Source organism: Penicillium cosmopolitanum (assembly GCF_028827165.1).
Source record: "Penicillium cosmopolitanum strain IBT 29677 chromosome Unknown utg000004l:1.0-4361866.0:1.0-4365735.0, whole genome shotgun sequence".
Classification (NCBI taxonomy): Eukaryota; Fungi; Ascomycota; class Eurotiomycetes; order Eurotiales; family Aspergillaceae; genus Penicillium; species Penicillium cosmopolitanum.
This window is the reverse complement of record NW_026622674.1, coordinates 1,923,097-1,947,440: the sequence shown is the minus strand read 5'-3', so window position 1 is coordinate 1,947,440 and position 24,344 is coordinate 1,923,097. Positions and strand designations below refer to the sequence as shown.

The 24,344-nt window shown below is 37.3% G+C and overlaps 4 protein-coding genes across 4 annotated transcripts; 3 read left to right on the top strand and 1 right to left on the bottom strand.

The window, feature by feature from the left end:
• Positions 1 to 13,919: 13,919 nt before the first annotated feature.
• Positions 13,920 to 15,684, top strand: N7509_002142 (putative MFS maltose transporter; the record flags this gene model as incomplete). The annotated part of the gene is made up of 4 exons (XM_056626779.1): positions 13,920 to 14,132; positions 14,182 to 14,660; positions 14,716 to 15,053; positions 15,104 to 15,684. The coding sequence occupies 4 exons, from the start codon at positions 13,920 to 13,922 to the stop codon at positions 15,682 to 15,684; spliced, it is 1,611 nt and encodes a 536-aa protein (XP_056492574.1).
• Positions 15,685 to 17,791: 2,107 nt separating this feature from the next.
• On the top strand, positions 17,792 to 19,569 carry N7509_002141 (sugar porter family MFS transporter; the record flags this gene model as incomplete). Its single annotated transcript, XM_056626778.1, has 4 exons — positions 17,792 to 17,848; positions 17,903 to 18,008; positions 18,068 to 18,429; positions 18,493 to 19,569. 4 exons carry the CDS (start codon positions 17,792 to 17,794, stop codon positions 19,567 to 19,569), a joined length of 1,602 nt encoding a protein of 533 aa, XP_056492573.1.
• A 603-nt stretch (positions 19,570 to 20,172) lies between these two features.
• N7509_002140 (beta-glucosidase H) lies at positions 20,173 to 22,771 on the top strand (the record flags this gene model as incomplete). The annotated part of the gene is made up of 4 exons (XM_056626777.1): positions 20,173 to 20,223; positions 20,276 to 20,347; positions 20,397 to 21,972; positions 22,038 to 22,771. 4 exons carry the CDS (start codon positions 20,173 to 20,175, stop codon positions 22,769 to 22,771), a joined length of 2,433 nt encoding a protein of 810 aa, XP_056492572.1.
• A 172-nt stretch (positions 22,772 to 22,943) lies between these two features.
• On the bottom strand, positions 22,944 to 24,103 carry N7509_002139 (Gfo/Idh/MocA family protein; the record flags this gene model as incomplete). Its single annotated transcript, XM_056626776.1, has 3 exons — positions 22,944 to 23,379; positions 23,433 to 23,965; positions 24,071 to 24,103. The coding sequence occupies 3 exons, from the start codon at positions 24,101 to 24,103 to the stop codon at positions 22,944 to 22,946; spliced, it is 1,002 nt and encodes a 333-aa protein (XP_056492571.1).
• Between the last annotated feature and the right edge of the window lie 241 nt (positions 24,104 to 24,344).

Genomic DNA, 24,344 nt, shown 5'->3' with positions numbered 1-24,344 from the left:
AGTTTACCTTAGTAAGCTTTTAGGTTTATCTTCTCTCTTTCTAAGGTCTAAATAGCTTTATTTAGTATTAATCTTAGGCTTATAGATTTTTTCTTTATTATCTTTCTTTTATAACTAATATAGTATATTAGATAATTTATTATTAAATTAATAATATTTCTTAGTAGTATTCTAAGGATTTTATTATCTTATAATATAGTTTTCTTTATTTTCTTTCTTCTAAATAAATTTATTATATTTTATATATTCTTTAAGTAATCTATAGATTTTTATTAGTTATATTCTAATAGCTAGCTAGTCTATTTAATATAATAGTATAAGGTTCTATTAAAGATTCTTTTATCTTAGATTTCTTTAATCTTTTATTTCTCTTTATTTTTAAGTTTAGATATTAGTATCTATAAGTTATCTTTATTTTAGCTATTTTATAGCTTAAAAAGAAAAATAGAGAAAATATTATATAATTTTAAGTACTTCTTAGATAATATAATATAATATATCTATATATTAATCTTTATAAAAATATAGAAGAGTCTAATTTATTAGAGAAATAATTTTTTCTCTTTAGCTTTAAAGTAGATATTCTTTATTAAAAAAATATAAAAGTTCTAATCTTAAAGTCTTTTAGTTTATAATTTTTATTATATAACTTCTATTATATTTTCTATATAATTTAGAGCTTTCTTAAAGTCTCTTTATAAATATTTTAAAGATAAATTATCTATTCTTTAGTACTTAGGGTTTCTTTTTTAAGTACTTCTTCTAAAGCTTAGACTTAGATATTAGGATTATATTCTAGTAGTATATAGAAAAAAAAATCTTATTAGTTAATATATTTATAATATTATTATATATAAACTATACTATCTTAAGAAGTTAAGCCTAATTTAATTATTCTTTATTAATAAAATATCTAAGATAATTCTTTAGAACTTAGTTAAGTCTTTCTGTCTAACTATTAGTTTAAAGATAGAATACTATAGAGAATTATAGTTTAATCTTTAAATAATAGTAGAGTTATAACTAAAATCTACTTATAAAGATAGAGCTTTAATTAGAGATAATTCTTTCTAGATTTCTATATTCTAGTTTAATTTAATTAAAGAAAAGTTTAGTAAGATTTTCTATAGATATTATTATTAATATAGAGAGAAATTAAAAGAATTTTATAAGTTAATAAATAATTACTAAAATTATATTATATTTTCTTTCTTTAAAGATTATAATTAGAAGTTCTATTATAAAGTCTATACTTAGTTCTATAAATAACTAATAAGAAATTAGAAGAGATTAGAGTTTACTATAAGATTAATACCTTAGTACTTTAACTTCTTAGTATATTAGATATATTTTAATATATTCTTAATATAAGACTAATAAGGTCTTACTAGGCTTAGGGGAATATAGATAGAGAAGGAATTATTATAGATAGTTGATTACTGAGTAATCAATAAGATTAAGGGCTTGGTTGCTTAATTATAGAGGATTCTGATTGTTATATTCATTTTTTTATTTTATCTAGGGGGGGAGAAGGTCCTATATATAATCCTTAGCGGTATAATTAAGCCCCAACGGTATAATTAGGCCCCGGTAGTATAATTAAGCTCTGTCTCTAGTATACTAAAGATCCGGTGGTTTTTTAGGGTTATTAGCTTTTAACTAGATCTTAGTTGATCTTTAACTAGATCTTAGTTAATCTTTAACTAGATCTGAGATATTATAGGATAATATTCATACTTAAATATCTTTTAGTAGCTTTTTCTAATAAAATTTCTTTTTTAGAAGCTTCTCTATATAGGTTTTTCTAAAATATTCTATAAGTTATTTATTATAATTATAAGACAGTGAAGTCCTACAAGTATTAGGGGATGTTTAAATAGCTTCAGTAATTGCTAAAAGAGGAAATAGTATTAGAGGGATGCCCTTAGGCTTAGTAATCAAAAGGTTAGATTAAAGAGATCAAAAGAAGATGTTAAAGAAGATAGGTTTGTTAGGGGTTATAGGCCCTTTTTATATTACTCTGGCTGAGCAGTGAGCTAGGCCAGACTAGGCCTAATTAAGCCTCTGGCAGAATATTATTAATAGGCGGTATAGCCAAATAGACTAGGCCTTTATAGGCCTGTAGCAGAACTCTAGAAGCTTAGAATATAAGCCTTGCTTAATAATAGTTAAGGACTTTAACAAGCCTTACTAAGTTTATTAAGCTAATCCTTAACTAGCTTTGTTAAGCTTTAACTAGTTTTGTTAAGTCTTCTTTATTAAGCTTAACTAATTTTTATTAAGCTGTCTTATATTAAGAGCTTTTTATCTTCTTCTTGTATATATATATTCAGAATAATAAAGTTTAATTAGTTTTCTTTTTAATTTTTCTTTAATAGAAATATAGAGATAATTCTTATAATATAATAGTTTCTTAGAGTTAATACTTTAGTATTTTTCTTTTAAATTACCTATAATAATTATATTAATTCTTTCTTAAATTATTTTATTATTTTTTTAGAGTTTCTTAATTAATCTTTTTAATTCTCTTAGAGATTTATCTATAAGTAGATCTTTATTTATAGCTATAGTAAATACTATTTAAGGGAGTATAAATTAAGAGTAATTTAAAACCTTATAATATATTATATTATAGCCCTAACTTAGGAAAACTTCTTAATTATTCTTTAGATCTAAATAATTAGCTTTGCTAGACTTATCTATAGTCTTCTTTAGATTCTTCTAATCTATAGGGGTAGTAGTATTATTTTAAACCTAGTTTAGTTCTAACTCTAGGTTACTAGATAAGCTACTTATAGTTAGAGAGAGAAATAGTAATAGACTTCTATAGGCTAATATAGTTATACTTATTAATCTCTACTCTTCTCTGCTTTTCTCTCTAGATAGTCTTAGACTAATAGTAAACTACTATATTTTTATATATAATTTAGCTATAATTCTCTTATAAATTAGCCCTAATATTTCTTCTGTAGGTAGAGCTTTCTTTTCTCCTAGAGTATAAGATAATCTATCTATAAGATTTATCTTATCTAAGTAGTAATATATTATAAAATTAAAAGAAATAAGAAAGAGATACTAATATATCTATCTTCTATTAATCTTTAGTTAGTTTATAAAGAGCCTTAGATTTAGACATCGCCAGAACCCATGTCAACCATAACCTAACCCAACCCAACCTAGCCTAAAATGGGTTTTAGGTCTAATTCTATAACCTATTGATAGGTTTTGGGTTAAGGCCCTTAACCTAAAACCTACATAGGGACCCAGTGGGTCCCTATTTTGGTATAAACAGGATAAATATACTAAGCCTCTAAATACTGTATATATCAGAGCTGTTTTAGGGCCTTATATATAGGTATTTTTAGTTTTTTATTTAATAATAATATTATTCTATATTAAAAATATATATATTACAGGTTAAAAAGGTTAAAAATAGTATATTAAAAAATAAAATAAATTACAGAGTTCTATAGTAAAGATAGTAGTATACCCTACTAGATTATATATATATCTTTATACAAAGTCTTACTTTCTTAATAACCTTTTTAATACTTAATATTTAGATCCTAAATTTTAAATATAGAATAATTAATATTAGATAAAGCTATATATAAAATATTAAGTTCTAAATCCTTCTAGAAAAAAAGATATAGAACTAGTATTCGAATACAGTATATAAAAATTATGAAAAATTATGAAAAATTATAAAAAATTATACTAAAATAGGTCTAAATGGGTCGAAATAGGTTACCTATTTATAACCTACTAGGTTTTAGGTTAGGTTAGGTTCTAGCTACTATAACCTAAAACCTAGTGGGTTAGGTTTTGGGTCAGCATGTTCAACCTAAAATGGGTTATGGCGATGTCTACCTTAGATTATAATAATTAGTTAGAACTTTAACTTAGTACTGGCTCTCTTTAAGATATTAATATTAGTATTTAAATAAATAAATAATTATCATAAGACTAATAAGGTCTTACTAGGCTTAGGGGAATATAGATAGAGAAGGAATTATTATAGATAGTTGATTACTAAGTAATCAATAAGATTAAGGGCTTAGTTGCTTGATTATAGAGGATTCTGATTATTATATTATATCTATTTCTAAGGAAAAGAAGGCCCTATTTAACCTTAGAATAGTTATACTAGATAGCTAGTATTCCGGCTATCCGGCTGGTTATCTAGCTATCTGGCCGGTTATCTAGTATACTGAATATCTAGTTAGATACTAAGTATACTAAAGATCTGGCTGGCTACCTAGTATACCGAAGATCCGGTATTTTTTAGGGTTACTAAGCCTTTAACTAAATCTTAGTTATATCTTTAACTAGATCTTAGTTATATCTGTATAATATTTATAATTATAAATAGCTCTTAATCTGGTATTATATAATTTTATTCTGTAGATAAGAACTTCTTAGACTAGAATATAATAAGGTACTATATTCTCTGATTATCTAGTTATAAGAGAATTCTAGCTATTATAAAACCTAATATATTAGTTCTAAGTTAAATAGGCCTTTCTAGATTAAAGTAATAAAGAAAAAATATAGTTAAGAAAGTATAGAGAAGATCTTAAAATATCTTTAATTCTCTATTATTTAGTTTAATACTATAAATATTATCCTATAATATCTAAGATCTAGTTAAGAATATAACTAAGATCTAATTAAAGGCCTAATAACCCCAAAAAATACCAGATCTTCGGTATACTAGATAACCAGCCAGATCTTCGGTATACTAGATAACTAACCGGATCCTTAGTATACTAGATAACCAACCGGATCTTTAGAATACTAGGTAGCCAGCCAGATAGCTAGATATCCGGTATAATAATTAATATCTTATTCTAAGGTTAAATAGGGCCTTCTCTCCCTAATAATAATTATAATATAATAATCAGAATCCTCTATAATTAAGCAACTAAGTCCTTAATATTATTGATTACTTAGTAATTAACTATCTATAATACTTTCTTCTATATCTATATTCCCCTAAGCCTAGTAAGTGTAACAGGATTCCTGTATACTGGCGCGCTACCTATAATCCTTTATATATGTAGTCTGGAAATATCAAAGCAAGAGCTTTGATATTGTGGTCTCTTTTGGCCAAGTGGTATAGAAATCTAGATACTAGAACACGTTACAATTATATCAAAGCTCTTTGTGTGGCCCAGGTCCGAATTAGGTGACGCTGATGAGCTTCTAGGTCAACAGTTTGAACCCGGCTGCTAGCAAAATCCTCTTTTATATATATATAATAAAAAGATATAACTAAATTAGAAAGGCTAATTTCCTTACTTCTAAATACTAAATAATCTTTTAAACTTATTAACCTTAAAACTTTTTACTTTCTTATATTTTTTAGCTTTAATTTATCTATAATTTATAGATAGATTATTTAAGAAGTTTTCTATATAAATTTTAGAGATTTAAGTAGTAAATTTCTTAAAATATATATAAACTATTAGAAACTTCTTAAGATACTTAATTTTATACTTCTTTTTCTTAAGACTTTCTTAATTAAGTTTTATAATACTTTTAGTTATAGATTTATTTATAATTTCTTAGATCTATATTCTATATAGAGAAGAAAATAATAATATATTAATAATATATTTAGTAGTTCTATAGATAGATATCTAATTTAGTTTAGATTTATGAATATTATACAGATATAACTAAGATCCAGTTAAAGATATAACTAGGATCTAGTTGAAGATATAACTAAGATCTAGTTAAAGATATAACTAAGATTTAGTTAAAAGGCTTAGTAACCCTAAAAAACACCGGATCTTCGGTATACTAGGTAGCCGGCCAGATCTTCGGTATACTTAGTATCCGACCGGATATTCGGTATACTAGATAACCGGCCGGATAGCTAGATAACCGGCCGGATAGCTGGAATACTAGCTATCCGGTATAACTATTCTAAGGTTAAATAGGGCCTTCTTTCCTTTAGAAATAATAATATACAACAATCAGAATCCTCTATAATCAAGCAACTAAGTCCTTAATCTTATTGATTACTCAGTAATCAACTATCTATAATAATTCCTCCTTTATCTATATTCCCCTAAGCCTAGTAAGACCTTTGCAGTCTTATAGGTTATGAGCCCGGGTTGTCTATATCTGGCTATACCACCTTTTTATATATACTTTTTGCCCTCTTTTTTATTTATCTCCTATTTGGGAACTTTTGAAGTCTAAAAATATTAAATCCGAGATACCCCCGTATTTTGGCCGAAATCTCAACAAACCTCAAAAAAAAAAAAAAATTATACAAAACCTATTGATATATATATATATCTATATATATATATATATATTATATACTATGGCAAATCTTCAAAAAATTGAGGTGCCTAAGCTCTCAGGCATCGAAAATTATACTACATGGTCAATTAGGGCCTACGCTCTATTGGTCAAAGAGGATTTAGGGTTCGATACCCTAGACCCAGATGGAACAATATCCGATGAAACCACTATAACTCCTGCAAAAAACAGGAAGGCACTAGCTATTATTAAGCTATTGTGTGACGATAATCCTTTATTATATATAAAGGATGAAACTAGTGCTATTCAGGCCTGGAATACCCTAAAGGAATTATTTAATCCTAAGGGTTTTACTACTGAATTCCTAGTATTAAAAGAATTTTTTAATACTACTCTGGGAGATTTTGACACTATGGAGCAATACCTTAATAAGGTAAAACTGCTTATTAGTGACCTAAAATCTAAAGAGATTATACTGCCTAATCAGGTAGTTATTGCCTGGATTTTGAATAGTCTAGACGAAGATTATTCAGGATTTATACAAAATATTACACAATCTCTGCGTAATGATCCTAAGGCATATACTATTGATTCACTAATAAAATCACTTATTGATGAATCACGTGGAAAAGAAGATAATACTATTTATAGTATTAATAATTCCTTCTTTAACAAAAACAATACAAACAAAATCACCAAAAAACCATGGAAAAAACAGCCTTATAAAGGCAAATTCTGCAAAAATTGTCACAAAACCAATCATAATGTTAATGATTGTTATTTCCTATACCCTAATAAGCGTCCAGATTGGTGGAAATCAATTGATACAAACGATACAAACACTACAAACAATATAAACAACAAAAACAACAAAAACAACAAAAATAACAAAAACAAAAACCTACAAAATAACGATCAAGTTGCTGTTGTTAATACTATTCTGTCTGATTCAGATAATTTTGACACTATACCTATTCAGGATATCGATATGGAGATTGATAATCTTCTATTAGATCTTGATAATGATGTAAGTGTTAATAATACCCCTAATACTAAAAATAACAAAAATATACTTACAAATAATAAAGGTTATCTAGGCAAACTGCCCTATCAGATTGGACCTATTTGTAATTTTGTTATTGATACTGCTGCTACTGTCTCTGTTATTACAAATTTAAATTATTTTTGTTATAAACAAGCAGTAAATGAATCAGTGAACTGGGGAAAAGCACTAAAAATACCAATAAAATATAAAGGAACTGTTATTATACAGACTAATCTAAACTATATATATATAATGCATAATGTGCTATATACGCCTGAATTAGGTATTAATATACTAAGTACCAATAGACTAAAAGGTATATCTATTTTCAAAGAAAATAGTGTATATATATATAATAATAAAAAACCAACAATAAAAGGATATAAAGATACCCTATATAAAACCAATACTAATATACTATATCCTAATAAGATACATAATATAAAATATCAAAATAAGCTACTATATCTAGAAGATAAAGATATAGAGATAAATAACTGGCATAGAAGATTAGGCCATATTGGCCCTAAAGCTCTTAAATATATACTAAGTAATATTATAAATATAAAAATATCAGACAAATACTTATATAAAATAGTTAAAAACTGTGATATATGCCTAAGATCTAAGGCAAAAAGATATATAAATAAAAGGTCTAATAATACTACACTCTATAGAAGAGGAGAAAGACTACATAGTGATATAGGTGGTCCTATAACACCAAAAACATATAATAACTATATATATTATATAACGTTTCTAGATAAGCAAACCCGCTATCTATTTACTATATTATTAAAAAATAAAAACCAAGCAATAACAGCTTTAAAAAGGATAAAAGCCTTAATAAAAAATCAAATTGGTATAAATATAAAACAACTATTTACTGATAATGGTAAAGAATATATTAATAAACCAATTAAAAATATAACAAATAAATATGGTATTATACATAATACTAGTCCTGCTTATACAAAGGAGCCTAATGGCCTAATAGAGCGTATAAATCTTACCTTATTAAATAAGGTAAGGGCAATGCTGGCCAATAGTAATTGTCCTAAATACCTATGGGGTGAAGCCTTATTGGCAGCTACCTATTTATATAATAGAACACCACATAGTGCTCTAGGGTTTAAAACACCCTATGAGTTATATAATAAAACAAAACCCTCTATCGATATATATAATCAATTAAAAATATGGGGTTCTACTGCTTATTATACTATTAATAAGCAAATAACTAAGCTAGAACCTAGGCAGGAAAAGGCTATATTAGTAGGCTATACTGATTATGGCCACTATAAGCTTTATATACCTAATAAAAGGACTACAATAATATCAAGAGATATTACAATCCTAGAAAATAAATACTATAATTTTGATAGTATTAAGGATAATATAACTAATATATCTCTAAACAATAATAAAAGGGTTACCCTGAAAACCCTAAACCCCAAACCTTTAATACATAAGATGAATACAAGAGCAACAGAATATATAAAAATAGCAGAGGATCCCTCTCATAAAATTGAGGTTCAAATACCAATAAAAAATAATATATACTATAATAATAACAATAATAATATACTCTATACTCTGTCTGATACAGCAGTAGAAGCTATATATAGGCCTATATATAGTAGTGTATTAAACTTTGTTTTAACTATAACTACTATAAAGGAGCCTAATACACTAAAACAGGCCCTAGAAGGCCCTGATAGCCTATATTGGCAAAAGGCCTGTATAGCTGAAAATAATGCCCTAGTTAGCCAAAAGACCTGGGATATTGTTGATATACCTAATAATATAACCCCTATAAATGGCCGATGGGTTTTTAAGATGAAACCTACTATAAACAGAACAGCCAATAATACTAGTCATATTACTAATAGTGATAATACTATTAGATATAAAGCTAGATGGGTTATACAAGGTTTTAATCAAAGATTAGGAATAGATTTCCTAGAAACCTTTTCAACAACATGCCGAACAGAATCATGGCATATGCTATTACTAATAGCTGTTAATAAAGGCCTATATATATGGCAATATGACGTTAAAAACGCTTTCTGCCATGCTAATATAGATGCTGATATATATACTATATTACCAATAGGATTATATAATAATCCTAAATATAATAATAAATGTGCAAAACTTAATAAAGCATTATACGGGTTAAAACAATCCCCTAGACTATGGTATCAATACCTAAAATCAGTACTGGAATTACTAGATTTTGAGGTATTTCCATATGATGAAGGAATATATATAAATAAAAAGGATAATTGTATACTAATATGTCACGTTGATGATATACTAGTATTGCATAAAGATCTATCCTATATAAAAGCCTTAAAAAACAATATAAATAAATCTATTGAATTAGATGAAATAGGTCAAATTACTACATTTTTAGGTAATGATATATATATTGATTATAAGGCTAAAAAGCTATATATATATCAAACAAAATATATTGATAAATTATTATCTAAATTTAACATATATAACAATAATACATACAAACCAAAAGATATACCTGGAGAACCAGGAATAAAATTAATAAAAAATACTACTACTGCTAGTAATACTGATATAAAAGAATATCAAAAAGAAATAGGCTCTCTGCTATATTTAGCCCTAAAAACAAGACCTGATATAGCCTTTCCTGTATCATATTGTGCTAGGTTTATGTCAAATCCTAGTAAAGAACATTTTAAGGCTATACACTATATATGGTGTTATATACTAAAATATAATAATAAAGGTCTAATATATAACTGCTCAGGTAATAACCTATATATTAAAGGTTATTGTGACAGTGACTGGGCAAATGATATTAATAATAGAAGATCTACTACTGGCTATATATTTAGCCTAGGTAGTGATCTAGGCCTAACTAATCCTATATCCTGGAATAGTCAGCTTCAAAAAACAGTAGCTTTATCAAGCTGCGAAGCTGAATATATGGCATTAAAAGAAGCTACAAAAGAAGCAATATATCTGAATAATATGCTTATATATATAAATGATTATCTAAATTTAGGTTATACTAATACTATACCAATAATATTAATAGACAACGAAGGAGCTAAAAAATTAGCTGAAAATCCTGAATTCCATAAGAGATCAAAGCATATTGATATAATATATCATTTTACTAGGAACGCTATACAAAATAGCCAAATAAAGCTAGTACCGATACCCTCAAAAGATAATATTGCTGATATACTTACTAAAAATATAATTAAAAATATATTTGAAAGCCATATACCAAAAATAATAACTAATATTCAAAGCTAATCCTTATATATATATATATATATAAAGATTAAGGGGGGATATGAATATTATACAGATATAACTAAGATCCAGTTAAAGATATAACTAGGATCTAGTTGAAGATATAACTAAGATCTAGTTAAAGATATAACTAAGATTTAGTTAAAAGGCTTAGTAACCCTAAAAAACACCGGATCTTCGGTATACTAGGTAGCCGGCCAGATCTTCGGTATACTTAGTATCCGACCGGATATTCGGTATACTAGATAACCGGCCGGATAGCTAGATAACCAGCCGGATAGCTGGAATACTAGCTATCCGGTATAACTATTCTAAGGTTAAATAGGGCCTTCTTTCCTTTAGAAATAATAATATACAACAATCAGAATCCTCTATAATCAAGCAACTAAGTCCTTAATCTTATTGATTACTCAGTAATCAACTATCTATAATAATTCCTCCTTTATCTATATTCCCCTAAGCCTAGTAAGACCTTTGCAGTCTTATAAGATTTAATAGAGATTCTAGATTAATTTAGATTTAATTTAATTTTAGACTATTAAATAGCTAAAGAAGATATAGTAGATTTAGAATAAGTACTATTATAAGAGGATATAGAGTTTTAATATATAGAGAGTACTATCTTTAATCCTTAGATAGTTAATAAAGAAGAATTAGAATTATAATAGTTACTAAGTTATTAGGCTAGCAACCTATAACTAGATAAGGATATTAGATAGTAGAGATTAGATTAGACAGTTAATATACAGACTAATTCTTAAAGAGATTAAGAATTCTAAATACTTATAGGATCTTAAATATATTAGGGTTTGGGTAGGCCCTAATATACAGATAACTTAAAGAAGATTTAGCTTCAGATTAGCATCGGGTGTCTGAGTTGTTGTATACTTAGAATCCTGTGACAAGATTAAAAGAAGATATTTTTTAAGATAGGTTTGCTGGGGGGTAGAGGCCCTTTTTATATTGCTCTGGCTAAGCGGTAAGCTAGGCCAGACTAGGCCTAATTAAGCCTCTGGCAGAATATTATTAATAGGCAGTATAGCTAAATAGACTAGGCCTAAATAGGCCTAAGGCAGAACTCTAGAAGCTTAGAATATAGGCCTGGCTCAGCAATAGTTAAGAACTTTTAACAAACCTTACTAAGTTTATTATTAAGCTTAACTAATTTTGTTAGGCTGTCTTATATTAGGAGCCTTTTATCTTCTTCTTATATATATATATTCAGACTCTAGGCTATAGTAAAGCATACTAAGCCCCCCTAGGGATATAATATTATCCTTCTTAGCTACCTTCTTATACTCTAGATTTACTAGCTTAATAATCTTAGGTAGAGAATATTTCTTTACCTTCTAGGCTTTGTTACAGACCTTGATAGTAAGCTTCTGGTACTTACAGAGCTTAATCTTATTAATACTAGGGGAGGACAATACAGCAGTATATATTCGATAGAAGGGAGGGAAGGCCTTAGATACGTTCTAGTTACAGATACCCTAGAACCCGGCCGCCTATACGGGGGTAATAAAGAAGGAGGAGGATATAGTAGATTTAATTTTAGTAATCTTAGAGCTTATTCTCTTAGTAGCAGCTATAATCTTCTCGATAGCTTGTTATATCTTTAGGATAGCGGGATTGTTACCTTAGGCACTGGTAGTAAATTCCTTGATAGAGGTAATAAAACTGATAATAAACTAATCTGAAAGTTAGTTTAGCTCGTTATCCCGGATATAATTAAGAGCCTTACGGGCCCCCTTAGCGATCTCCTTTATTGAGAGAGGTTTAGAGGTAGTAGTAGTAGTAGGGTTAGCGTATTTGTCTGATTCTGCTGCTATTACAGGCGTATGAAAATTTTTCTGTTTTCGCCGGTCGGGATACATAGAATCATCGTCCGGCCGCGGTATACCAACAGCTGCTATCTTAACTAGGAAAACCCTATATTAAAATACAGCTGCCGATGCAACGGATCAATTGAACGTATTAAGAAGCCCGTTGGACCTCTGGTTGTCGAGATAGAGCAGTAAGTCGATTTCGCCAAGAGATAGTTGCTTTTCCTGGTAATCAATACACATTGGATATGGTGCTTGTTAACAATCTGCTCTTCTGTCCCTGGGAACTGTAATTACAAGCACTGGGAGCGGTAGATCAGGGAACTGTAGATAAGCAGGAGGCGGTGCGCCATAGTTTTCTTTCTTACTTTTGTCTTTGGCTCGTTAATCCTGCCAGCAAGGATGTGTCTTGGCCACCACTCAAGGCCAGAGATGAAGAGATCTATTGAGGCCACAAGTCTCTGACGTAGACAACATGTATTAGCGAGAAGACATTAGAGCTCGAGTAGAAATGAGTTGAATTTTGAACCTCACAAATCATGTGCTGGAATCTACCTCCGTCGCCAAACGCCATCTCCTTTTCTCCTTTTCTCCTATTCTCCATTGGAGGAGATTCAGGATCCGTCCGGGGTCATGGCGCGGGGTAGTGGCCGTCCGGGGTAAAACTGGCCGAGCCCATAGCCCGCGGATGAATTGACACCGAGCCGTGTCTGACTCTGGGATTCGTTAGGCTCTTTAAAGATCGATGGTATTTATCTTGGATCCTGCACGTCCTATGCCCCCCCCTCCCCCCACACTGAGCATAGTATTCCACAGAGATAAAGCATCATGAGTATCCGATTTCATGCTAGGAGGCAAGCGTTCGAAGACATTCTAAACGGGTCACGTTTGTTGAACATTTGCCTGCGCTACAGCGCTAACCTAATAATTTAATAATTAGCGCTTATCCTCTTCCAGCTCCTCGGTTAAATCTACTCGCTCATTATGATAGGCTTGACAGAATTGAACCACCCTCACAGGGAATCAAAGGGGGCGGAATTCAGAATGCGCAGAAAGAAAAAAAGCTTGGGACGGGGCTCAGGCATGACTCGCTAACTGAAGGAGGGAGAATCCTGGACTCCTACAACCCTAAGCAGGCAATTCTCCGGCGGATGGAACGCCACCGTACCACCAAATTGCCACTTTAGTAGACCCCGCAAATGAACCAGTACATTTCCTCCCGGCTAGTACCTATCAGATTACTTTGTTCGACAAATAATCAAGTGACACTGCTACCGTAGTGCCCGGGGGGATGACCGCCATGTACGGAGATGTTGGGCTGAGGAGGTCAAGGCCCGGAGTAAGCTTCACTCAATTAAGCTAAGATCGGGATCACCATCACGAGCGTGTTGTCGCAGGTATAAAGATCTGAAGCCCCCAGTCGTGCCTCTCTCTCTTTTGTTCACCCATTTCGCTCAGAAATCGTCAACATGAACGACACCACAGAGAAACCCTCAGCGTCAGAGGTCGAGGCGCAGCCCAGCTCCCTGGGCGGACCTGTTTACGATGTCGGCGAGAAGGTCGACTACGACAGGGCGGGTGCCATCAATGCCGAGGAGGTCGAACATAATATGACTGTGCTCGAGGCTGTCAAGGCCTATCCCGCTGCCAGCTGGTGGGCATTCGTAATGTCGTGCACCATTGTAAGTTCTTGCCCATGATGGGCAGATCATTTCTCTAACGTTGCGATAGATCATGGAGTCATACTGTGTTTTCTTAATGGGACAGTTCATAGCCACAAAGCGATTCGCCGAGGACTTTGGTGTATGGAGCGAAGTAGCAAACGGGTATATTATCGAAGCTTCATGGCAGTCAGCATTCCAGTGCAGCGGGCCAATTGGTGCCCTCATTGGTGTATTCGTCGCGGGCCCCATCACCAGTTGGATTGGATATCGATGGGCAACCATTGGCGGTCTCATGTTTTTGAACGCCTTCATCTTCATCTTCTACTTCGGCAACAGCCAGGGGATGTTTTTCGCATCCCAGATCCTGGAAGGCATCCCGTGGGGTATTTTTATCGCCAATGCACCCGCCTACTGTGCCGAAATTGTTCCAATGAGATTGAGAGCTCCAGCGACACAGATGTTGCAGATGTTCTGGGCTATTGGGGCGATCATCGTCGGTGGTATCACTTTCCACTACCAATCCAAGGATGACCCGTCATCGTACAGGTTCGTTCGCTCCCACAGTTGCTATCGAGGAGCACTGTACTAACAGTTATCCCAGAGTTCCCATTGCACTCCAGTGGATGTTTCCTACTCCCCTCGCTATCCTACTCTTCCTTGCGCCTGAATCGCCCTGGTGGCTTGTGCGAAAGGGGCGTCTGGCCGACGCAGAGAAGGCTGTCAGACGCCTTGGACGCGCGAGTGCAAATGATAATCCCGCTGACGCAGTCGCAATGATGCGTCGCACGATCGAGCTCGAGGCTACTGAGAAGAAGCCCAGTCTCATTGAACTGTGGAAAGGTACCGATCGATACCGCACATTGATTGTGTGCGGTGTGTACGCATCTCAGAACCTGACGGGCAATCTGATTGCTAACCAAGCGGTTTACTTTTTCAAACGTGAGTCCAGCCATTTCCTGCAACCTTACAGCAGACTAACACCAGCTCAGAGGCCGGCATGGCAGACAACACCGCATTTGCACTCGGTCTCATCACGTCTGCCCTCCAGTGGGTCATGGTCATGCTCTCTTGGGTCCTCACCACATACCTCGGCCGACGCACCATCTATGTCTATGGTCAATTCATCAACTGTGCATTCTTGGTCGCGCTCGGTATTGCGGCTTCGGTTGGCATGAGTAATGCGTCTAGCAATGCGCAAGCCTCACTCGGCTTGATCGTCTCCGTCCTGTTCTGCTTGGGACCTGCCCCTGCCTCATGGGTCATCATCGGCGAGACATCTTCCGTTCGTCTCAGGCCACTGACAACCGGTGTTGGACGAGGTGCCTACTACTTGGTCAATATTCCTTGCATCTTCCTTTCCAGCTACATGCTCAACAACGACAAGTGGAACCTGGGCGGCAAGAGCGGCTACATCTGGGCTGGCACCGCCTTTATCTGCACCGCCATGGCTTGGCTCTGGGTTCCAGAGATGAAGCACAGGTCCTTCCGTGAGATTGACATTCTCTTCAAGCGTCATGTCCCGGCTCGCAAATGGAAGCAGACGGTCGTCGATATCCACGATGATGAGTAGATGGAAATTGCTGTTCAGAGAGGCCCGAGTGGTACTGCTTGTGCAGGAATGGGCGGTAGAGATGAGTTCCTTACTAGATACTTACAGGTAATTATTTTCAAGTTGAATTGAAGGCTGAGAATCAAGGCTGAATGTACTGTATCTTCTACTATCGTCGGTAATGGCCACTGCAGTACCAGGCTTGCTTCCGGTGTGTCCGATTTAAGAGGTGATCCTGACAGAGGAGGATAGGGGAGTCTGTTTTATGTACACAAGCTTTCTGCCCTCGCTTTGCCTAGGCTGTAAGTGCAATCTAATTATGTAATCTAAGTTAAGTATTGGACTACTTGTCTGCACTAGGTTATATGCTATAGGTCCACTGTGCTTAGCTAGGGTAGTAGTAGATTAGTTGTAGATGCACCCGCACCTACGCAGTAGACAGACTTATGCCTGCTGACATTATATTGCACCGGCCCATATTAGGAATAACACGAATGGATCAACTCCCTCCTCCAAACACTCATTGAACGCAAATTATCACTGCGCAGAGTGCCTTGCTTATTTGATTCAATCATAATAATCGTAGAGATTTCATCGACGATGTGTGCATATTCGCACTGAGTGGGCCGTGAGAAATAGGTATTGTCCGACCTAGATGAATTTATATTTTGAAGATCCCCAATGGGCCACATATCATTGGTAAGGCGTGGCAGCAAATAATGGCTGGGGAGAAAGTTCCACAATGCTAAAAGGCTTCATGTGGCCGTAAAGGTCGGTGATCCTGGGGATGTAAGTATCATGGACAGAGGCTCCCCGAATATCCTCGGGCCTTGAAATTCAAGTCTCTATCTTGATCATCTTCATCTCTGCTTATGAATCAAATGTGTTAGCCAATGTCTCGTACCAGTAGTCTCAGTCCTCGCCATCATCTTGGATAAATGTTGGCGACTAGGGAATTTGGCTTCAGCACTTGGGTTTTCGTTTGTTTTTCGACCGCAAATAGACGATCATACTAAGTATAACCGCACATGTTGAAATATAAACTCTTTGATTTGCGGCGTGGTTCGCTCAAGCTCTTCATAAATGATTTAATTTTCAAAGTCAATACTCATGGATATGTCTCTGAATGACAAGCATTGCAAATTTATCTCGGGGAGAAAATCGATTTTTGCTATAACAGAAAAGTCGTCTTACATCCTAGCTTCCTTCGCATTCTTGGCGTCGGAACTCGTGGAGTTGTCGTTGACACAGGTGATTGGGTCCAAGTTTGAGATTTAAGAAAGAGAGATCATCTCAATAGTGTGGCTGGTCAGTCTTGAGGAAAATTGCTTCTTGTCATTGAAAGATGAGTGCCGCGGCTCTCACACTCCAGATCATCCAGGGCATTCGACACCCCTGGACTCAAAGCGAGGCCCTGCCTCTATCACATACGATTTTTTCTGAGGGGTTCAGGATGTGCGAGGATTGGTATGTGCTGCTCCAGTCACTAATGCTCGGATTAAGATCTAGCCTGGAGATGTGCTCACGTTGTTTGGGTGCTGTCTCTCAGCGGACGTAGACCGCAATTGCGAAATCGATGCAGCGGGCATGAATGTTGCTATGCTGAAGGGGCTTGCACTACCAGATATCATTGCCCAACTTTGTAAGAAAATGAGTCCGCCCGACCCTTGGAATGCCCAGGCCGAGGATCTGCCGGCACCATTGATAACGACGGCGCCTTTGGATTATTTGTGGCGGCTAAGTCCCTGCTCCGGGGTGGGCCCACCTGACTAGTTATGGCCCCAGCGAATCAAGATAGAATCTTAGAAGAGAGTTTCTCGGGGAGTCGCGGAAGAAATAAATTGATCAAATCTCCACTTGCCGCAACTCCCCAGCGGCAAAAAGATTATACATGCATAATGGCTCGTGTATGTACCCCAGATGTGTGACCCTAGGTTACCCATGCACATAACACGTCAAGTTATCCACTTCCCGTGTTCCCGCAATGAGCATCTGGGGTAAGTCATAAACTCTTTATCACTAGTATGCAAAATACATATAAGCTCTATCACTAGCCCCATAACAGCCCAAGACTTAACTCGGAGTTTCAATCGTACTGCCAGAGACGTGTCACCAAGCTTCCCACGATATGGACTCATCGAGGACAAAAGAATCAGAACTGGCTGTTGGCTCCAGGCTCCAGGCAGTGAGTAGGACTACAGACTTCCTATTTGAAGGATGAACGGCCTAACTTATATAGATACTCCCCTCACAATCCAAACCATGGTATTTGACCGGGCATCTCCTGCGATTGAACTTTCTCCTCATTTCACCGCTGCTTTCATCAGCATCTGTTGGTTATGATGGTACCATCCACACAGTCTAAGTAAATTCTGAACTTTTCTTCTGACCAGAGTTGCTCCAGGCTCGATGATGAATGGCCTGCAGACTCTAGTTCAGTGGCGTGAATTCTTCGGACACCCTCAAGGCTCAGTTCTCGGGCTCATGAACGTTGTCTATCCGCTCGGGAAGGTTGTGTCGCTGCCCCTGATCACCTTCGTGTCTGATCGATACGGGCGGAAGATCCCCCTGGCGGTCGGACTCGTAGCATGCATTGCATTCGCTATCATGCAGGGTCTCGCACAAAATTTCGCCACGTTCGTGACAGCTCGTGCTCTTCTTGGCTTTAGCACAAGTTTTGTGACCCAGCCGAGCCCCATGCTTATTACCGAGCTCGCATACCCAACCCACCGCGGAAAGATAACAGCATTGTACAACACATTTTTTGTATGACTTTCAATATCCATTTCATTGCTAAGTCAGCTTTACTAATCTGGTTATGAATATTAGTACGTGGGTTCTATCATTGCAGCGTGGTGTACTTACGGAACTTTCAAAATCAACAATAACTGGAGCTGGAGAATTCCATCGATTGTTCAAGGGGCTCTACCGATATTGCAAGTCTCTATGATCTTTTTCGTTCCCGAGTCTCCAAGATATTTGATATCTAAAGGCAAAGTGGAACAAGCTCGCAAGATTCTTGTAGACTGTCATGCGGGAGGTGATGTAGACTCACCTCTCGTCGAATTTGAAATGAACGAGATCGAAGAGACCCTGAGAGCCGAATCCAGCGAATTATCTTCGACCTCATGGCTTGATTTAATTCGAACACCTGCAAATCGCCGTCGAACTTTGATTGCCGTTATTGTTGGCTGGTTCAGTCAGTGGTGTGGTGTGGGTGTTGTCAGTTACTACATCACGCTCGTACTAGACACGATAGGTATTACAGAAGTCAAGGATCAAACCCTTATTAATGGACTCCTGCAGATATTCAACTTTCTAGTCGCCTCTTTGATTGGTGCGATGCTAGTCGATCGTGCTGGAAGACGGAAATTGTTTCTCATCTCCACGGCAGGGATGCTTGTCAGCTATGTGATCTGGACTGCACTGTCGGCGCAATTCAACCAGACAAAATCGCAGCCGACCGGTCGGGCTGTTGTGGCCTTTATCTTTGTATACTACTTCTTCTACGACATTGCTTGGAGTCCCCTCCTGCAGGCCTACTCGGTGGAAATTTTCCCTTATACCCTACGTGGTCGTGGGTTAACCGTCACTTATCTTTCTGCTTTCGTGGGTCTCATCATCGGAAACCAGGTCAATTCCATCGCCTTGAGCAACATTGGTTGGAGATACTACATTGTCTTTTGCTGCCTTCTTGGGCTGACTCTCGTCTTGATTTGGTTCCTGTTCCCGGAGACCAAGGGACGCACCTTGGAAGAGATTGCCGAGGTATTTGAGGACAGAAACCAGAACCACCCTAATAATGATTTCCACAAGGGTGGAGCTGCAGTGGATGACCGGGCAGAAAAGAACGAGTGTTGGTCTCAACACCGGGAAACCGAGGAAATTTCAAGTGGAAGCAGATAGTTCATACCTGTTTCAAGTCTCTGTTATCTTGAACCTATCATGAGGAAGATATCGACTCATTAATCCATTGTCAAACCCATTTCTGAGCTTCTTTAGATTTCATATTAGATGCAGATTGCTGTATTTAGCAGTCTGTGGTTCTGAGATATTACTTAAGTTTGCGAGTATTTCGTAGGAGGTATATGGCCTCTTTCTAATGTTCATGGAGCGCCTACTCGGACACTTGTTTTTTCTAAAACTCTACTTTAGGTTAGATGAAATGCCGATGGTATTGCTGCATGGGAGCTGTCAAGCGGGGTTTGTTTTCTTCTCTCCCCATTCTTTCCCCTCTAGGGCATGCTGTATTCAGTTTCCGAAGGCAAGCGTGCCATATATGAAATTTATGGAAGAACTAGTCCCAGGCATCGAATCAAAAGGACCGACGGTCTAGATCTCATGGTCAAAGCGGGTTTCTCCCCGGTCTCGACAGGAGGATTTGACGTCGGAACGCGTTCTGATTAGTCGATATGCCATTGCCCTCAAACCACCGAGATTTCTACCGATATTTAAGCGGCCACCCCCACCGAAAAGGGCGGGGTCCAAGGCAGTTCAGACCCATTGATAATGTCCGCCACAATTGATTCAATACTCAGCTCTTTAAGTTTGAAGGAGAAGGTAGAATTCACTCGTATCTTGAAACTTGAAGGACCGAATCTCACTCGTTTAGATCTCTCTTCTTGCTGGACACACATTCTCCGAGACCGCTATCATACCAGAAAAGGGGGTTCCATCAATAAGGGTAAGAAAAAAACTCCCCATTTTATGTCCATCCACTTATGGCTTGATAGACGGCGGATGGTCCCAATGGAATTCGCGCTCCAGCCACGAGTCCGGATGTGCGCTCAGCGTGTTTCCCAGCTGCCAGTAGCTTGGCAGCCAGTTTTGATCTCGACCTAGCGAGGCGCTTTGGAGAGGCCCTGGGAGAAGAAGCCAGAGCAAAAAATGTAAATTGTGTCCTAGGTCCAACTGTTTGCATTCACCGTCACCCATTGGGAGGCCGGAACTTCGAGAGTTTCAGTGAAGACCCTTTGCTAGCAGGTCGACTAGCTTCCCAAGTGATACAAGGATTACAGCAGAAGAAGGTTGCAGCAACTATAAAGCATTTTTTTGCTAATGAACAAGAGACCCAAAGAACCTCTGTCAATGAGACGATTAGTGAACGCGCGTTGAGGGAGATCTATCTCCGTCCGTTCGAGATCGCCATCAAGGAGGCCAACCCTTGGGCTGTCATGACGGCCTATAACTCGGTCAATGGGACTCATTGTGACTCCCATGAATTATTGGAGAAGACTTTACGTGGAATTTGGAGATGGGAGGGCCTTGTTATGAGTGACTGGGGTGGGACAAATTCGGTAGCTGACGCTCTCAAGGCCGGCTTGGATCTGGATATGCCAGGGCCACCTAGGGTACGCGAGTTGCACCGTGTTATCGAGTCAATCGAAAAAGGGGGAATTTCGAAGAATACGATCGATGACCGAGTACGTGAAGTTCTACGTCTAGGTTTGAAGCTTGAAGACCTGTGGAAAGATGCCAATCCAATTGAAGACAAAGTCCACCAAAGTTGTCAAAACTTGATACGCGAAGCTGGTGCCCGAAGTATTGTGCTTTTAAAGAATGATCAAGGGATCCTACCGTTATCCGTGGATAAAACGAAAGGGAAGAAAATTGCTCTGATTGGATACGCGAAAAATGCCCTTGCTCATGGAGGTGGAAGTGCCAGTGTCAATGCGCACTACAAGGTTACCCCTGAGAGTGGCCTGAAAGCTGCTTTTGGGGATGATGTTGAGTTCTCCTACGCAAAGGGTGCCCATTTTGAACGTTTATTACCACCACTTTCTTTAGAAGGCACATTTGGCACTGTGGTCGGCCTGGATGGTGCTCCTGGCTTCACACACCAGCTTTTCGATGCAGCTACAGAAGAGCTAGTTATAAAAAAAGACGGATGTCCATTGTCTGTTTATTCGCCCCTTGGCTCTAATGAGTCTCGTGATAAGGTTGTCGAGATCATTGGCGACTTCACACCACTTGAGACAGGGTCGCACTACATCGCCAGCTCTGGATTTGGACCCACTCGGGTATTTATCAATGATGAAAAGATTTTCGAGCAGAAGAATAATACTGCAGACCCTATGGGATCTCTATTTAACGCTGCTCCAGAGCCCGAATCGCGGTATTCTTTCATGGCAGGCCGGACGTACCGTATCTGCCTGCGCACAGAGCCACCAAGAAACATTGGGTTACAAATATTAGAAGGACGCAGTGGGGGCCGACTTGGATTCTCACCTGAATCTATCCATGATGCAGATCTGAAAATGGAGGCTGCACAGGTGGCAGCGAACGCGGACTTCGCAATCGTGTTCACTGGTCACCACCCCATTGGGAGACTGAGGGACAGGACCAAGCTTCTTTCCATCTACCTCATGATCAAGATGGACTCATCTCTGCTGTTGCTGATGTGAATAAGAATGTTATTGTCGTCAATTCAACAGGTGTCGCGGTAGCTATGCCATGGCTCAATAAGGTGAAAGGCATAATGCAATCATGGTTCCTTGGTCAGGAATGCGGAAACGCGATTGCCGATGTTATCACTGGTGCCGTGAACCCCGAAGGCCATCTTCCTGTTAGCTTCCCTCGCTCTATTGAAGATGCTCCTGCCCACGGAAATTTCCCAGGAACCCATGTTGATGGCCAGCTTCAGGTTAACTATGCGGAGGGGGTTTTCGTTGGCTACCGTCATTATGATAGAGGATCCCCAGACGCTCTGAATTTTTCATTTGGCCATGGACTTTCCTATACAAAATTCAGTTCCCGGGATTTGAAGATCCTAGAAATCAACAAGGAAAGGCTGAATGTATCGGTCGAGGTAATCAACCTGGGACCAGTCCCTGGACGAAGTCTAATCCAGCTTTATTTGGGCCGGAAAGAACATACGAATGAGCATCCTATTCGAACCTTGGCTGGATTCAAACAGGTTTGGGTCGAATTGGGGGGACAAGAGACTGCAGAACTCTGTATCAATCTAAGAGATATCTCGTTTTACGATGAGAAGCGGGACGGCTGGAAGATTGACGCAGGAGAATATCATTTGCAACTGGGATCGTCCTCGGCGGATATTTTGGAAACAACGGATATCTTATTATTGGAGAGCTTTTGGAAATTGTGAAATGATCCCGCGCTCCAAGGTTACCATTATACGTATAGTGGTTGAACATAGCAAAAATATGCTCCGTGCGTTGGATTTTTGACGTTTTTAGCATGCGCAGTTTTGACTTTCCGAAACGAGTAGATTGAAGCTAATGACCTATTTCTATTCAGGCCTGAGCTAGCCCCTTAAGCTAAAATCCTGCCTGAAGAATCATCCTAAAAAGTTCAATATCTTTTTTCGCATCCTCGGCACTGCTTTTAGGCGTCTTCCCGTTTACAACACAATCATAGAGGTCCAAAAGCTCCAGAGTATATGGATCCTCGTAGGTTTTGCGAATTTTCCTCTCCTGGAAACCGTCTCCAACCTTTTCACGAATTAGGAGAGTAACTGGAAGCCCTTTAATGTAAGGATTGTCGAATATAACGCGTACAGTCTTCTGTGGAGACGCCACTTCAATGTGCGCATCGAAGAAGGGAATATCAGAGAGACCCGATTCATACACAACCGGAAAGTTATCGTAGCGGAATAAGACGCTAAAAATTCCGGGTAGTGTGAGAACTGCACCGGCAACGCTCTGAGGCATTCCAATTATCTCTCTCATGGCCGATAAACTATGAGTCCCAAGACTGCGAACGTCAGCTTCAGTTTGAGGTGATTTGGTGACAGCAAAAGGACTTACCCCCCCAAAACTCTTAGCATCCTCAACGATTGTGGAGTAGCCTCTAACCCAAACTCCTTACTTATGGCCTGCTCGTATATGTCGGCCTCTTTGTTGGCTCGACCACACGAATCTTCCTTGGAGAAATCATCGAAACGCTGGGGAAATGTGCCTGACTGCGATACTGCAGTCGCATTTGGTCCAATCACATCCCTGACACGAGCATAAGTAATTTTTTCCATTTTTCCAACCTCCTCGACTGCATCGACAAAAGCAGCCGCATAACGACGCATGGTTCCCACGAAAACCTTTCTCTTGGAAGTCTTTTCAGCCTCGATAAGTCGGTCAATATCGCGCAGACAGATCGAGGCAGGCTTCTCAATCAAACAGTACTTCTCATTTTGAAGCGCAAGAATTCCATGCTCGACATGGTATGCATCTGCATTTGCGATCAAAACGACATCCACGTCAGGGGAAGCACAAAGTTCTTCGGCATTGGTGGTGAATTTGGGCGTTCCGCCAAGGACGCGTTGTGCACAATGGCGGAGAGATTGCTGAGAAATATCGCAGAGGTATGTTGTCCGGAATCAATGAGCGAGAAAATTGATGTTGGGAATATGTGCAACTTGAGAAATTTCGCCGCAGCCAATGATTCCCACACGGAGTATAGGATCCTGATGAATCGAGCCCATTTTTCTCTTGCAGATTTAGGTGAGATAGTAAATATGTATCCCAAAAATCTCCCTAGAAGCTCTGAAGGGAAATCGATCTCGGCTTACCGATATTTATCTTTATTTTGACCTTTGCCATAAGATAAATCTCAACGTCGAGTAGATATGAAGCTTCCTAGTCGAAGACCCACTCGATAGCGATCTCGCGGAGTTGCGGAGTTGCGGGGTGCTCAGTCCTCTCCGGGGAGTCTCGGCAACAAAC